The 12,864-nt window shown below is 37.1% G+C and overlaps 1 protein-coding gene across 1 annotated transcript in view; it reads right to left on the reverse strand.

Annotated features, from left to right (window-relative positions):
- The window catches only part of DOK6 (docking protein 6), a 244,803-nt gene that overhangs the window by 137,584 nt on the left and 94,355 nt on the right, over nucleotides 1-12,864 (reverse strand). The window contains exon 2 of the mRNA XM_033065451.2: nucleotides 11,447-11,554. Within this exon, the coding sequence (XP_032921342.1) occupies nucleotides 11,447-11,554 (108 nt within the window). The remainder of the gene's footprint in view (nucleotides 1-11,446; nucleotides 11,555-12,864) is intronic.

A 12,864-nucleotide genomic window follows, 5' to 3' on the forward strand; every position in this document is an offset into this window, starting at 1 on the left:
GTAAATATGCCTCAGTTTATTTAAAAATAACTCCTATCCCAATTCATCAATGCCAAAATGCCCATTTTGGCACTGTTCTTAAATATAAACGTATATATTATAAGCATTTCAGAAATTCTTGAGGAAGTATTAATAGCACCAGACTGCCTTTGAGATCCCTGGTTGCTCATCAGAAAAATGCATCTACTAGTGAAAAAATACCAGTTACAGAGGGAAAATGAATGAGTTTAGTTTAATCTAAACTCAGCCCATGCTTGTGCATGTGTGTATACACATACACTCAAAGTGGCCCAGACTTCTCTGGGAGAAAAAGGTGAAAGTGAGAAAAGTGCAAGAGAGAAACTGAGGTAAAAGAAAATGGAAAGAGTGAAGTAATTTGCAAAAGAAGAAAATGAATGATTCTAAACAGAAATGTAACCCTCTTTTTTAGGATTATTTTAAAATAGTTTTGATTTTTTACAAACTTTTTGAAATGTTTTCATTTTATTTGTTTCTAAAATTAACTGAAGTTTGTTAGCTGATAATTTGAAAATTGTTTTAGCTTAATTGTCATTGGGGATAAATTAATTTTGAGTATCTATTATGACAATTACATACAGCAACATTTTCAACTCTAATGCATTTTTAATAACCTTCATCAGCCAGTGATTTGAAATTCAAATTTCCCTCTATGAAGAAGTAAAAATTAGGTAGTTTTGTGCTAATTTTAATAATAAATTGCTCTTTATTTACATTGCAAAGCCTCCCTTACTCCAAGTAAACCAAAACCTTAAATGAAACTTGGTACTCATAAGACTAATTATATTTCATATCCCTTCATTAAGAGAAAACAAATTACAGAGACAAACCTGTTGGCCCTCCCTCATACAGTATAACCTGCTGTTTATACCTGTCTGTTTCCTTTTATAGTGACTTCAGGAGGGTCCACGCCTCTTCCCATTTCCACAGCAATATGGTAAACTTTCCCCAGCAACATAGACACATAATTCAAAGTAGCTTCAAGGGAAAATGTTGTCATTAGAAAAAAAAAATAAAAATCCTCACATAACATATTTTTTTACTAGCGTTATAAATGGCAGTCTGGATAATTAGGTCTTTAACTTTCATCATGAACTTTTATTATTTACGTAGTATACCTACTTTCTATAATTGAAGAGTGAAAATAGATGCAAAAAATCTTGGAAAAAAATACAAATGCAGAGTCAAGGGCTGAAAGCTAGGGAAAGAAGACCTCAGTATTACTTTGACTTCTAGTTCCATAGGCGTAGTTTACCATTTTCTGTTGTTTATGGCAGTGGGCCCCACTGGGTCTGATTTATGGCCTTTCTAGCCTACATCTTATGACAAGTAAATACCTTTATGTTTATTGGCACCTATTCTACCCGTATTATGATACACATTGTCATAAATACATGATTGCATTTGATTTTCCATAACTATTTTTCCCCACAGTCAGAATAAATGGTGAATACCATTCAGCTAAGTAGAGGCTTTATAACTTTGTTTGACTGTCATAAATTTATAATGTTTTTCTGCCTTAATGGTACAACCTGACTTCTCAAGGTTCTTCTGTAATGGTGATCACACAAGTATATTTCACACAGATGGTTTCACAAATACTAATTTTCTTTTACACCTTCCTTGCTTCTGAAACATGTGGATTATATTGGCATTGAAGAAACAGGGAATTGCATGGTGAAAACAAAAGAAAATTTTAAAAAATGTTCTTTAAACTTTTGTTTTGAATTTAAGATATCCAAATTTTGCTTTTCATTTACATTGAAAAGGCGAGTTTGGTTAGTGCAAATCTCCACAGCAAGCCCAGCTGTTTTATATTCTAGCTCAATTCTCTTGATTTCCCCCCCAAGGACCAATAAGGACCTGCTTCAGAGACCTCAGTTTCTCTCTCCCCTCCTAAGTGCCTATCCTTCAGCTTCATCAGGGTCCCTGATACAGAAACCCTCTCTTCCAAACACATGCTCTTCTTATTATGGAACTGGCCTCTCCTGGGCGGTGTCTGAATATCTCCCAGCTGCTGGAACAAATGAGGTAGTGTTATTGGAGAGCAATTTACTTCGGTGTAAAAACCTGGACAATCTCTCCTTGCTTTCTGTTAATGTGCACCTGTCCTGCTGCACAGACTTTTTTTACCAGGTATAGTTTAGTTGAGGTGACAGACTGTGTCCATGCTCTTTGCTTGTTTGTTCACCTCCATCTTATTGTTGGGATTGTTATCCCTGCTCAAGTCTCCCTGGTTTTGTGCAGTCAATTAAAATAGATTTATTACCTTTAGTAATATATACTTTCTTCAAAATCGCCCCATCCCATTCTTCACTTCAGCACTTCTCATAGCAATTATTTGAGTAGCCAGCTTTCCATTGACCTTGGTGTTTCTCACAGCTATTGAAAGGATAAGGTGCTACATAGAGTGCCAGAATATTTATTCCTTATTTTTCTCCCATGCTTTAACATTTGGTCTGTTTCTTCTCTTAAGTTTTAATTCAACAATTTTCCTTTCCATGTGACCAAAGGGATATACATGCAGAGAATGGCTCCATGATCTCACCTCAAACACCTGTCCCTGTACTAGTCTATAAAAATGTTTAGTTCTTACAATGAATACCAGTGTTTAGCCCTGCATGAACTGGGGGAAACATACTCCATTACTCAAGAGAGAAAATTATCTGAATTTCCATCATATTCAAAACTTTACAGATGACATGAAACATTTTAGCTGTCAAAGTCAGAAGTGCTTCCAAAAAATATGCACAAAATACAGGTTTGTAAGGTTTTGAACTTTGCCAAAACATGGCAAAAAAGCAGAATATACATAACTGACACATAGACCATCATATCCTCTACTGCAAAGCAGTAACACTAGAGCAGTTCAACGAAAAGTTCTCCTGAGATCATCTTAAGAGACACTAGGAAGATTAAGGATATTTTTTTACACCACTGAAATACACTTATGTTAGGGTAAGACCAGTTTGACACAATGCATGCAGCATAGAGATATACCAAGAGCTGTAGTAGCAACTTTAGTCACATAAACTTCATAGTTAACAGGAAAGTCTGTCTTGGATGGAAACCCTGGCGATCACCCGGTCCACCTTGAAAGCAGGCTCTTCAGTTAGGTTACAAAGGGCCTTGGCATGCTAGGTCTCCAAGACTTCCAGTGAGAAAATACTGACCTCTCAGCTCAGCGTGCTGTCATATTTAGTTGTTCTAAACATCAGTTGGCTGTGCTTTTTTTATTCCTTAGATCAAGCTACAGTAATTTCACGACTATAAGGTGCACCAGATAACAAGGCACACCTCCAGGAATTGGCAAATTCTGCAACTTTGTACATTATATAAGGAGCACTGAACTATAAGGCGCACTTTTTTTTTGCGGCTAGGAGCTGCAGCGTGCGCAACAAAGTAACGAATTAGTAACGGAATCCCATGATCGTGGAGTTTACTGGCACGTGCTCAATTTGCAAACAATTTTCACAGATTGGTGTAGCCTTTGAACGCAGCCCCAAGCATCCTCCCCATGCGCGGGTCCCGACAGTCCCGCCCAACCCCGCCTGGCAAGGCAGGGCTCAGGGTGGCCACGGCTCATGGCTGACGCGGTTCGGGATGGCTCGGGTCGGCCACGGCTCCCACCTTGGGGTTGCTGCGGTTCAGGGCGGCTCAGGGCCGCCATGGTTCGTGGTGGTTCGGGGTGGTTTGAGGCTGCCCATGGTTCAGGGCGGCTCGGGGTTGCCCGCGGCTCGAGGCGGCGCGGGGCTGCCCGCTCCCTCCCTTCCTGCGTGGCTCCTGCTGGCCGGGGGCTGCCCACGGCTTCTCAGTCTCGCCCACCCTGCGCAGCTCCTGCCGGCCACGGCGCCTGCTTCTGCTGCCCCTCGCAGCTCGGAATTCCCGTGGCGCTTCCCCCTCCCCGCGGCTCGGTTCACGGCTCACACTTCCGGGTTGGCAAATTTTGCAATTTTGTATATTATATAAGGCACACTGAACTATAAGCCACACTTCTGGGTTCAGACCAAAATTTTAGTCAAAAGAGTGCGCCTTATAGTTGTGAAATTACTGTAATTTCCCCTGAAGCAACCCCTGTCCATTGCCTCTTGTTCTTCTCCTGAGGATCCCTGAGAACACCTCAGCCACCTTATCAAAATTGGAAGGCTGTGACTAGTTGGCCCCAGGCCTACTTCCTCACTAGTGCAAATCTAGCTCCTTCAGTCTTACCAGAGGTTCTCCAGCCTTCAACTTCCTCACTGAGACTTTTAAGAGTTTTTTTCGAGTCTTGAATAGAGCAGTGAGGGGACCAGAATTAGACACAATATTACAGGTCTGGTTCAGTATGGAGAAGCCTTCCAGGCTGAGAGTCCTTATGCTGCTGCCCATACACCTCCTGAGGTTTTCCAGGATATGGTTTACCTTTGTTGCTGCCACACAACTGGCTCAGCTCAGCTCAGCTCAGCTCAGCTCAGCTCAGCTCATCTCCCTACCCAAGGGGATCCTCAGGGCGTTTGCAGCAGAGCTGCACTCCAGACAATCTGTTCCCAGCCTCTTCTACTGCTTTGGTTATCAGGCCACAGTTCAGGACTTCTTGTTTAGCTTTCTAGAGGTCACAGAGCCTCCAGTCCTGGAGATATTCAAAACACAACTAGACATGGCCATGAGCAATGTGATCTGACTGATGCTGCCTTGAGCAGAGGATTGAACTAGATGGGCTCCAGAGGTTCTGAATTGTTCTGTAGTTCAATGACATTTTGGAAATTTTACATTTATATTTCTTTTTCTCCTCCTGCTGAAATATTTAAACATCGCTTCCCTATCCAGCATTTTTTTTTTCCAAGAAAAAGTTTTGGTCTTGCAGCTACTTTTAATACTTAATATAATGGGAATATATTGTTCTATTTAAACAGCTGATATACAAGAGCAAAGTGTCCCTTATGCTGCCAAACTGTACGTACACACTCAACTCCTACTACAAATTTACTGTACTAAAGTGTACATGGATCTTCATATAAGAACCACCACTAGCAGGTCTTGGTGTTGCTTTGTGTCACAAGTAAAGATTATCTTTAGTTTTTGTACTGTTATTTCCATCCTTCATACTTAGATTTACTTTTGAGGAATCCAACACTACATATTGACACTGTTGCATTATTTAACCCATGAATTTACACTTCAAATTAATACATTGTGACTTAAAGGTTTAGATGCATGAATGGTACAGGAAGGGACTCAGGATCACTTATATATTTTAGGTCCATATTTGTAGGGCTTCAAAGTCTACTCAGCATGCTCAATTTGTGGATTTCTTCATTACATTGTTAAGGAAAGAAGATGTTATTGCCTTGATACAATCTTTGTCAAAAAAGATTTTGTTTTATTAGTTTGTATGCTGCCCTTTGATGTGCTCAGACTCTATTAACAGCTTTATTACCAGCACAGTTCCAATTATTCCTGCAATTTGCCTTCTGGTACACAGAATGCTTGCTTTGAACAACCATGTAGTTCAAATACTTCTATATTTTAAGAGATATCAGATAATTACTGCAAATCTTTTGTTTGGTGACAGAACTGTAGCTATTTTGCTAACAGTTATTCATTTAAATAGGATTCATTTTAATTTCATTGGCTGAGTAATAGCAGCCTATGGAAGCAGTGTCCTTCACAACCTTCCCATACCAGCTACATGATTTTGCTACAAGATATTACTTGAAAGTGCTGTAAACAAATATTTGAAGATAATTACATGTCAAAATGAGGAAAAATAAGGATAGAATTTTCAGGAAGATTTAGTTATCTCTGCTTTGGAAGACTTGCCAAATAGGGATGTAAAAACCACACAAAGTACATTTGGGCACCTCTTCCAACCTCAAAGAGCAAAGAATTAAAAAAAAATAAGTTAGATTCCTAATTGTTTGCAGATAAAAACTTGAAATATATTATTCAAAACTAACATAGTCACACACACACACTCATTGGGTTCATTAGAAAATAATATAGTTTGAATTGTTTTGAAAGAAGTTCTGGGGAAAGAAATTACCATATTTAATAAGAGAAGAAGAGGGAAAGGAAAAAGTATTCTAAATCTGGAATGGTTTTCAAAGCAAAGAACATCTGTGAATGTGATCAGATAAGGTATTCCTATTTAGCTTTTATCAAATATGCATTTTTGAGTGAATTTTACTAGATGAGAAAATAAAGACCTATTGAGGAACCATAGATGAACTAACAATTAGTAAAAGCAGAATGGTCGACAGAGCAAAAACAGGCAGGTTTTATTCTGAGATTTTGAAAAACAGACAGCATAACAATTATACCAAGAAAACATTAAAAAAAAAAAACTGCAGAAGGGAAATTCAAATAATATTTAGAGGCAAATCAAGTGAGTGTTTTAATATCTTATCAAAAAAAGCACAAGAATTAGGCCTAAAGCTTACATTTTTGGTGGCTGTCCACCTTTCTTTTTAAGAACACCTTTGCAGCTGAGAAACAATGAAATATCATGAGAAATAATACGTGCCAGATTACAAAAGTCCATAAGGAAACTTGCACAACTTCTGCTTTGTAGTGAACATGAGCAACATAAGAATCTGAAATACTCCACAATAAAGCAGAACTCTAGGACTAAACTAGAATAAACAGTAGGCTACTTCTCACTTCCTTAGTAATAAGAATCTTCATTTAGGCATCTTGGAAATGGCTAGACAACGTGAAGGAAAGCAACGAACTAGAACTCAAAGGCAACTAAGTGGAAACAATGAGAGAGAAGTTCTTATGATTATGATAATGCTAACATATATAAGCATTTTTATTTTTCATGTCAGGGTTGTAATTACATTTGAGAATTGTGGGAGCTAGCACATATACGACTGTGGCAAAATCCAGTGGTTTTCAAAGTTACCAGGAATTTACTTATTCTGAATAAGCATCTCGTGTTTTAAGGCCATCTCAATTAGAGACTGGGAGCTGTGCTGTGGAAGAATAAATATCTTATTGTTCCTGCATACTGTGTGTTACTGCACAAAGAAAACCTGTCCCCTTCTTCCTCTTACCAAACAGGACTGTCTGGATGTGCGTTTGTGCACACATGTGGACAGGAGACCTTGCCAAGAAGTGTTCAAGAAGTTGATGCAGCTGCTACAAGAACTTGCCATAAATCACTGGGATTGCGTTCCACAAGTTTCTTCAGGACAATCAAGCTATGAAATAAAATTGTAAGGTATCTACCATTGTGTGGCCCTGGTCACAAATTTAATCCAGTAAACTACAGTTAGAAGGCTACTGCTGTTCTTTTTCTTGATTATTATCTATTTTTGTGAACACATATTATATAATGTGCTTAACACCATCTGTCCCATATACATTTTTCACTATCAGAAGTCATTGCTAAAATGTTTTGCTATTTATTTCCTTTTGCATTTGCAGATTTATATAAAGCACATCATAATCGAACATAATGACAGGAAAAACAAATAACATAAATCTAAAAATCTTATCCTACTTTAATCTTGCTAACTTAAAACCTTAGAGATAACTGTTGTTTACACAATCTTAACAGAAAAATCTCTCATATTGGGGGGATTAAATCAGTAAGTCTTGATCTCTATGCCAGATGTCAGCTATTTATTTGAAGGGTAAGCACACTAACACCAACAGATTCCGGTTTGTCTTGTTCCAAGTCAGCTATATCTTGTCAGGGACAGACACAAATCCCAACACCTTCACTTCATGTGAAGGCTATTTAGCTTATGAGTGGAGAAGAAGCATGCATGAATGGAACTGGACATTTTACAAGGAATGGAAGAATCCTTATTTGTTGATTCCCACGTTGGTATTTATGGACTACCATAAGCAGTTCAGCTATATCATCCTTAAGTGGCACTTGGGCTCTGGAGTAACTCTCCAGTTCTCTGTGTAGCTGGGCCTGAAGTACCTATGATCAAGTTTATAACACAAAGATATGTCTGCAGAACCCTCCCTCACATACCCACACCAGAGCATGTCACTTTTCTCTACAGTAATCTCCAAGATGAAAGTGTTTATTCATACTCTCTTTCTTGCACATTTGCTTCATACTCTGGGATCTTTGGCAAGGTTTTTGATCCTGATGGGTCAGAATCTATTCTGGTTAGTTGCTCTTCAAGCTAGACTTTGCTCTTTCTAATTCTGCTTTAACAATTAATTGGCCAACAGTGTGATGTTTTTTCTAGGCTTGGACGTTTGATCTCTCATTTCTAGTAATCTTCATGTTGCTACTTAACCATGCTGACTTCCTGAAAGCCTTTCCTAATGGGTTACCGGCACTGGTACCGCCTGATCAGTACATCTCCAAAGCATGAGAAATTCACCTTTTATATACCTTATATCTTCTATAACAGAAATATTTTTAATTTTTGCTCTCTTTTAAGTAAAGCTGTGGTGTCTGGTTTTGGTCTTTTCTGACAGTGCAGAGCTGTCAACCAAGAACATATCCACCCCTGGCATGGATGCAGAGCTATTGCTATTTTATCCCCTCTTTGGAGGGAGCAATGAGAGTCAACACAGCTGTTCTGCAGAACCTCCTCGATGAATGTTCAAGGAAAAACAGAACAGCTAAGCCATAAACTTACCTGAGAAAGAGTGCAATGGTCTAAATTTACAGTAATGAGAAGTTTTAATTTGATACCAGAAACTGCAAGGAACAGATGAGGTCACGTTTTGGCTAATGAATGTAATATGCACTATTGCTGTCAGGAGGCACTTGTCTAGGACTAATGCCATTATCGTTATTTATAGTAAGAAAATTACTAGTAAAAAAAACCCCAACACCAAAGCAATGCACAAAAGCAATTTACAGAATTGCAGAATAACAAATAAACCCATACATAGTCTGGATACTGGGGGGAGGGGAATCAGTTTTCTAAAGAGAACAGCTTTTTTACTCATTAATGACTACTTATTGAGCATACATAAAACAGAAAAATCTCTATTTTTAATTAGCTTTGTGCTATCAGTTCTAGGTTTTTTCTTTGTTTAGCCCCTTCTATAAATCATATTGCCCAGTACACAAGTTTATTACATAAATATGTGAAATATAGTCATCTTGGTAAACTACTTTAAAGAGGAATTTAATTTGAGCCTCATTTCAAGCTCAAACACGGAAAAGTGGAAACCTTGATGAGTTACTTATGGATTACTTGGGGTAGCGTTTGTGATCCTGAATAGCAATTTGAGCACAGATAACTCAAAAATATTAATTTTCGGTATATTTCCATTTCTATATCTCTGCATAAGAAAGCTCACAAAATTGCACAATACAATCTAACTCTGTGCTACTCCCAGGCCTTCTCCCAAGATAACCTAGAGTGATCTGAAAGTCTGAAGGACATAAGTTGCCAGAGAAACACAGTGCATTCTGAGTACCCCTCTACACCAACCTCTTCTAATACTTGGAAAGAAAGTTGTATAGGGAAAACGATCTCAGATCAATATATATATAGAGTCTTATATGAATATTAGCAAATAAACAGAGTCTTTTGTCCCTTTATGCATGTTGTCCTTTCATAAGGAGTCGGGCTTGCAACTTATATTTTAATTTTTTTTTAAAAAGGCACCAAATCTCAGTTCGTTAATATTTAATATTTTTTTTCATTGATTCTCAATGTTCAGAGTTAATCTTCAAATTTTTGTACCATATGCCCTCTTTATATTTTGTGAGTGAGAAAGGAAATGGAGAATTTCAAAACAGGGCTAATAGTTTGCACTGACTAGAGATAAATACACATTTTGAACAACTTTGAAATATAACGAACCAATAAACAGCTCTAGAAAAGAAAGGAAGAAAATCAGGGTATTTTCATTTTATACCAGCAATCAAATAACTATATTTGATCCTATAACAACCTACACTGTTCCCTCAATAGTCAGGCTTGATGACTATTCACAACTCATGCACATCTACTTCACCACTATTTTATTTATCGGAATGGAGGCAATTGAGGAGAATAATCACTGTGAAATAATAAAATATCCTTGGGAAAAAAAATCAAGCCAGAGAACAAGATTCTGGGTTTCTATTTTGTGATAATATTCTTTCAGAAATGATTTCATGGTTTTATTTGAAAAATAGATATAATCCTATTCTTTTTTCTCTACAGCCAGAAACATATTAACTTTTTAAATAGGACAGAGTATCCACTTCTTTCTCTTTCCTTCTTTTCCTCATGGAGGGGAATAAGAGGAGAAAAAACAGATGATGAAGAGTAACCCCCATCCTTTCCATTTGCAAATGATGACGATTCCATCAATACTGCAACATGCAGCTGCAACTGTATCTGTTACTTTCTTAGCTTCTCAAAGAATTCCTGCATTTCATATTATTTTTCTACAATGATGACAGTTTACAACCAACATATAAAGTCTTTCTGAGTCTTTTAACACATTAAGTACGCTACAGGGATAACAGGCTCATAAAAAAATTAAAAGAAAACAGCACAAAAAACTCCCCCAAAGAACTGTGGCACATCAGAAGTGCACATTGGAGCAGGCTCCTGGCCTGTGGACCCATGGAGAGAGGAGCTCATGCTGGAGATGGTTTGCTGGCAGGACTTGTAACCCCACAGGGGAACCCATGTTAGAGCAGTCTGTCTACTTGAACTATTTGGAACTTCAAGGCAAATTTGTAGTTTTAAGGCAAAAACATCTCACCTGCCTTCAAGACACCTACGCTTGCACTCCCACTTTTTCACTGCTTGCTGTGTGGCCCTTGGTTATGTCACCTTTGTGTTTCAACTTGACAGGTTTAATGGAATATGCAATATTGATATGTCATAAAGCTAACAGTGACTTTGATAGAAGTACCACAAGCACAGATCCCTGCCCTGTTTTAGGATTTGGCAATATGAAGTCTACTGGCAGATAACAGTAACTTACGAGACAGAAAGAAGAACTCCTGTTCAAATACCTTGTTTCCCATCACAGAAGTATGAGTGATAGAGAAAGCAGAGAGTATCTCATTCAGTAAGTCCTGGTTTTTATTACTAAAACCACTTTTTGTTGACAGGGCTTGTAAATCTTGAGTTCTGGGAAAAATCTTGCACATTTGAAGAATGTCACCATCACAACTGAAGCATTTAGCATTTTCAGAATTTGTTTAATACTTAGATAACAGCTACTGATTAAAAATTTGAATAGACAGCCAATTTTACACATTTCCAAACCACGAGTGTTTAATTAAAAACAAAAATCTGTTGCTACACATATATTTGGAAAAAAAAAAAAAAAGTGTGATATCTCACCTGCATCACTGAGATTTAGAGATGTTTTACTCTGCTTTTACTGCCAGGATTGGGTTTTTGATAAACCTTTCACTGTACAATTTGCAAATCAGACATAGCAAGAATACACTTTTCCCAAGGAAAAGTGGTAAACGGGCAATGCTTCAGTTCATGAGAAAGGCATAACTTACCTTGTGAAAGTTCCTGAAATATGCTGCCTTCTCATCTGGAAATTTTTCTAGCCTCCTGGGTCCTTTACTGGAAGCCTTCTTGAAAACCAACCAACAACGCCTAAAAATCTGTGAACAAAATCAATGGATTCTATTAGTTTTTCTTTAAAGGTGGACAGTATTACAAATGTACTCAGTTACAAAACTGATTTTTAAATGACAGTGCTTTACTTTAAGAGTCTTGAAAATCCTGGGAGTATCAATTTTTTCTACACAAGTATACCAATTTGTCAATTTATAGATATTGATTTCTAATCCTTTGTAAACTTTTTTGCTTCAATTTCTATCATTACTGCCAAAATTGACAATTCCTGAGATACAAGTAAATTAATTAACTTTGAATATGAAAAGTGTTGTAAGACTGTCATTAGAGAAAATTCTTTCAGAAATTACTCCACGCATTTCCAGCTTTCGCATTTGTCTGTCCTCTTTTTCTATGACAGGATTGATACCACTGAGAAACATTCATTGCAATATTTAACAGAACACAGTAATTACCTTTAGCATCATTGTGTGCACAGAAAAGAAAACACAAGTGTGAAGTAAGACCTAAAGTGATGATTTCTGGGCAAAAAAGTCTAGTTCTCTCACTTAGTTCAGTGACAAACTTTCTAAGAAAAAAATAGATTAGTAAACTTTGGGAATGTGTAGTGAAAAATAAAATCCTCCAAAAATTTTAACAAGAAACACACTAGATTTTGCATTAAAAGCATTTTTAAACAAGAGGACTTTATTATACTACCTACCAAGCATTCTGATCATATTACCATAACCAGAATTAAAAAAAAACAAAAAACAAAAAACAACTGAATTATCAAATAATCAAACATTTGCAGTTCAAAGAGAAGCTGATTAATGATAATCCTCTAGACCATATTACGCAAGTAAAAGATTAGATATCAATCTAGTTTTATAATCTATGACAGCAGTTTACTTCATTCTTCTCTCCAGTACTTGGACAGTTCTATAAACAATATCAGATATAATTTTATGTTATTAATTCAAGGATACATTGAAGAAAGTCCTAAACCCAATACTACTTAATGATTCCACAGGCCATACATGAAGACTCTTAATTCAGTACAAATTCTACAAAATTCTACAGCACAAGAAATACAGTACTATTGAATTTGGATCAACTATACTTCCTACTACCAAAAACCCTAAATAATTAATAAAACCAAGGAAACCAGAGGAGGCAGAGTTTTCTCCTCAATCTGCTGTCTAAACTGAGAACAAGCAGAAAATATAGTGTAACTAAAATAATTAAGCTTAATTAACAACATTATGATCTAATACTACTGACACTATCCTGTTGCCATGAAGATGAATGTTATCAGCCAAAATAAGTGTTTTCCTTTAAAGCCCTACCATTGGGC

The sequence above is a fragment of the Catharus ustulatus genome, chromosome 1, assembly GCF_009819885.2.
Source record: "Catharus ustulatus isolate bCatUst1 chromosome 1, bCatUst1.pri.v2, whole genome shotgun sequence".
Lineage (NCBI taxonomy): Eukaryota > Metazoa > Chordata > Aves > Passeriformes > Turdidae > Catharus > Catharus ustulatus.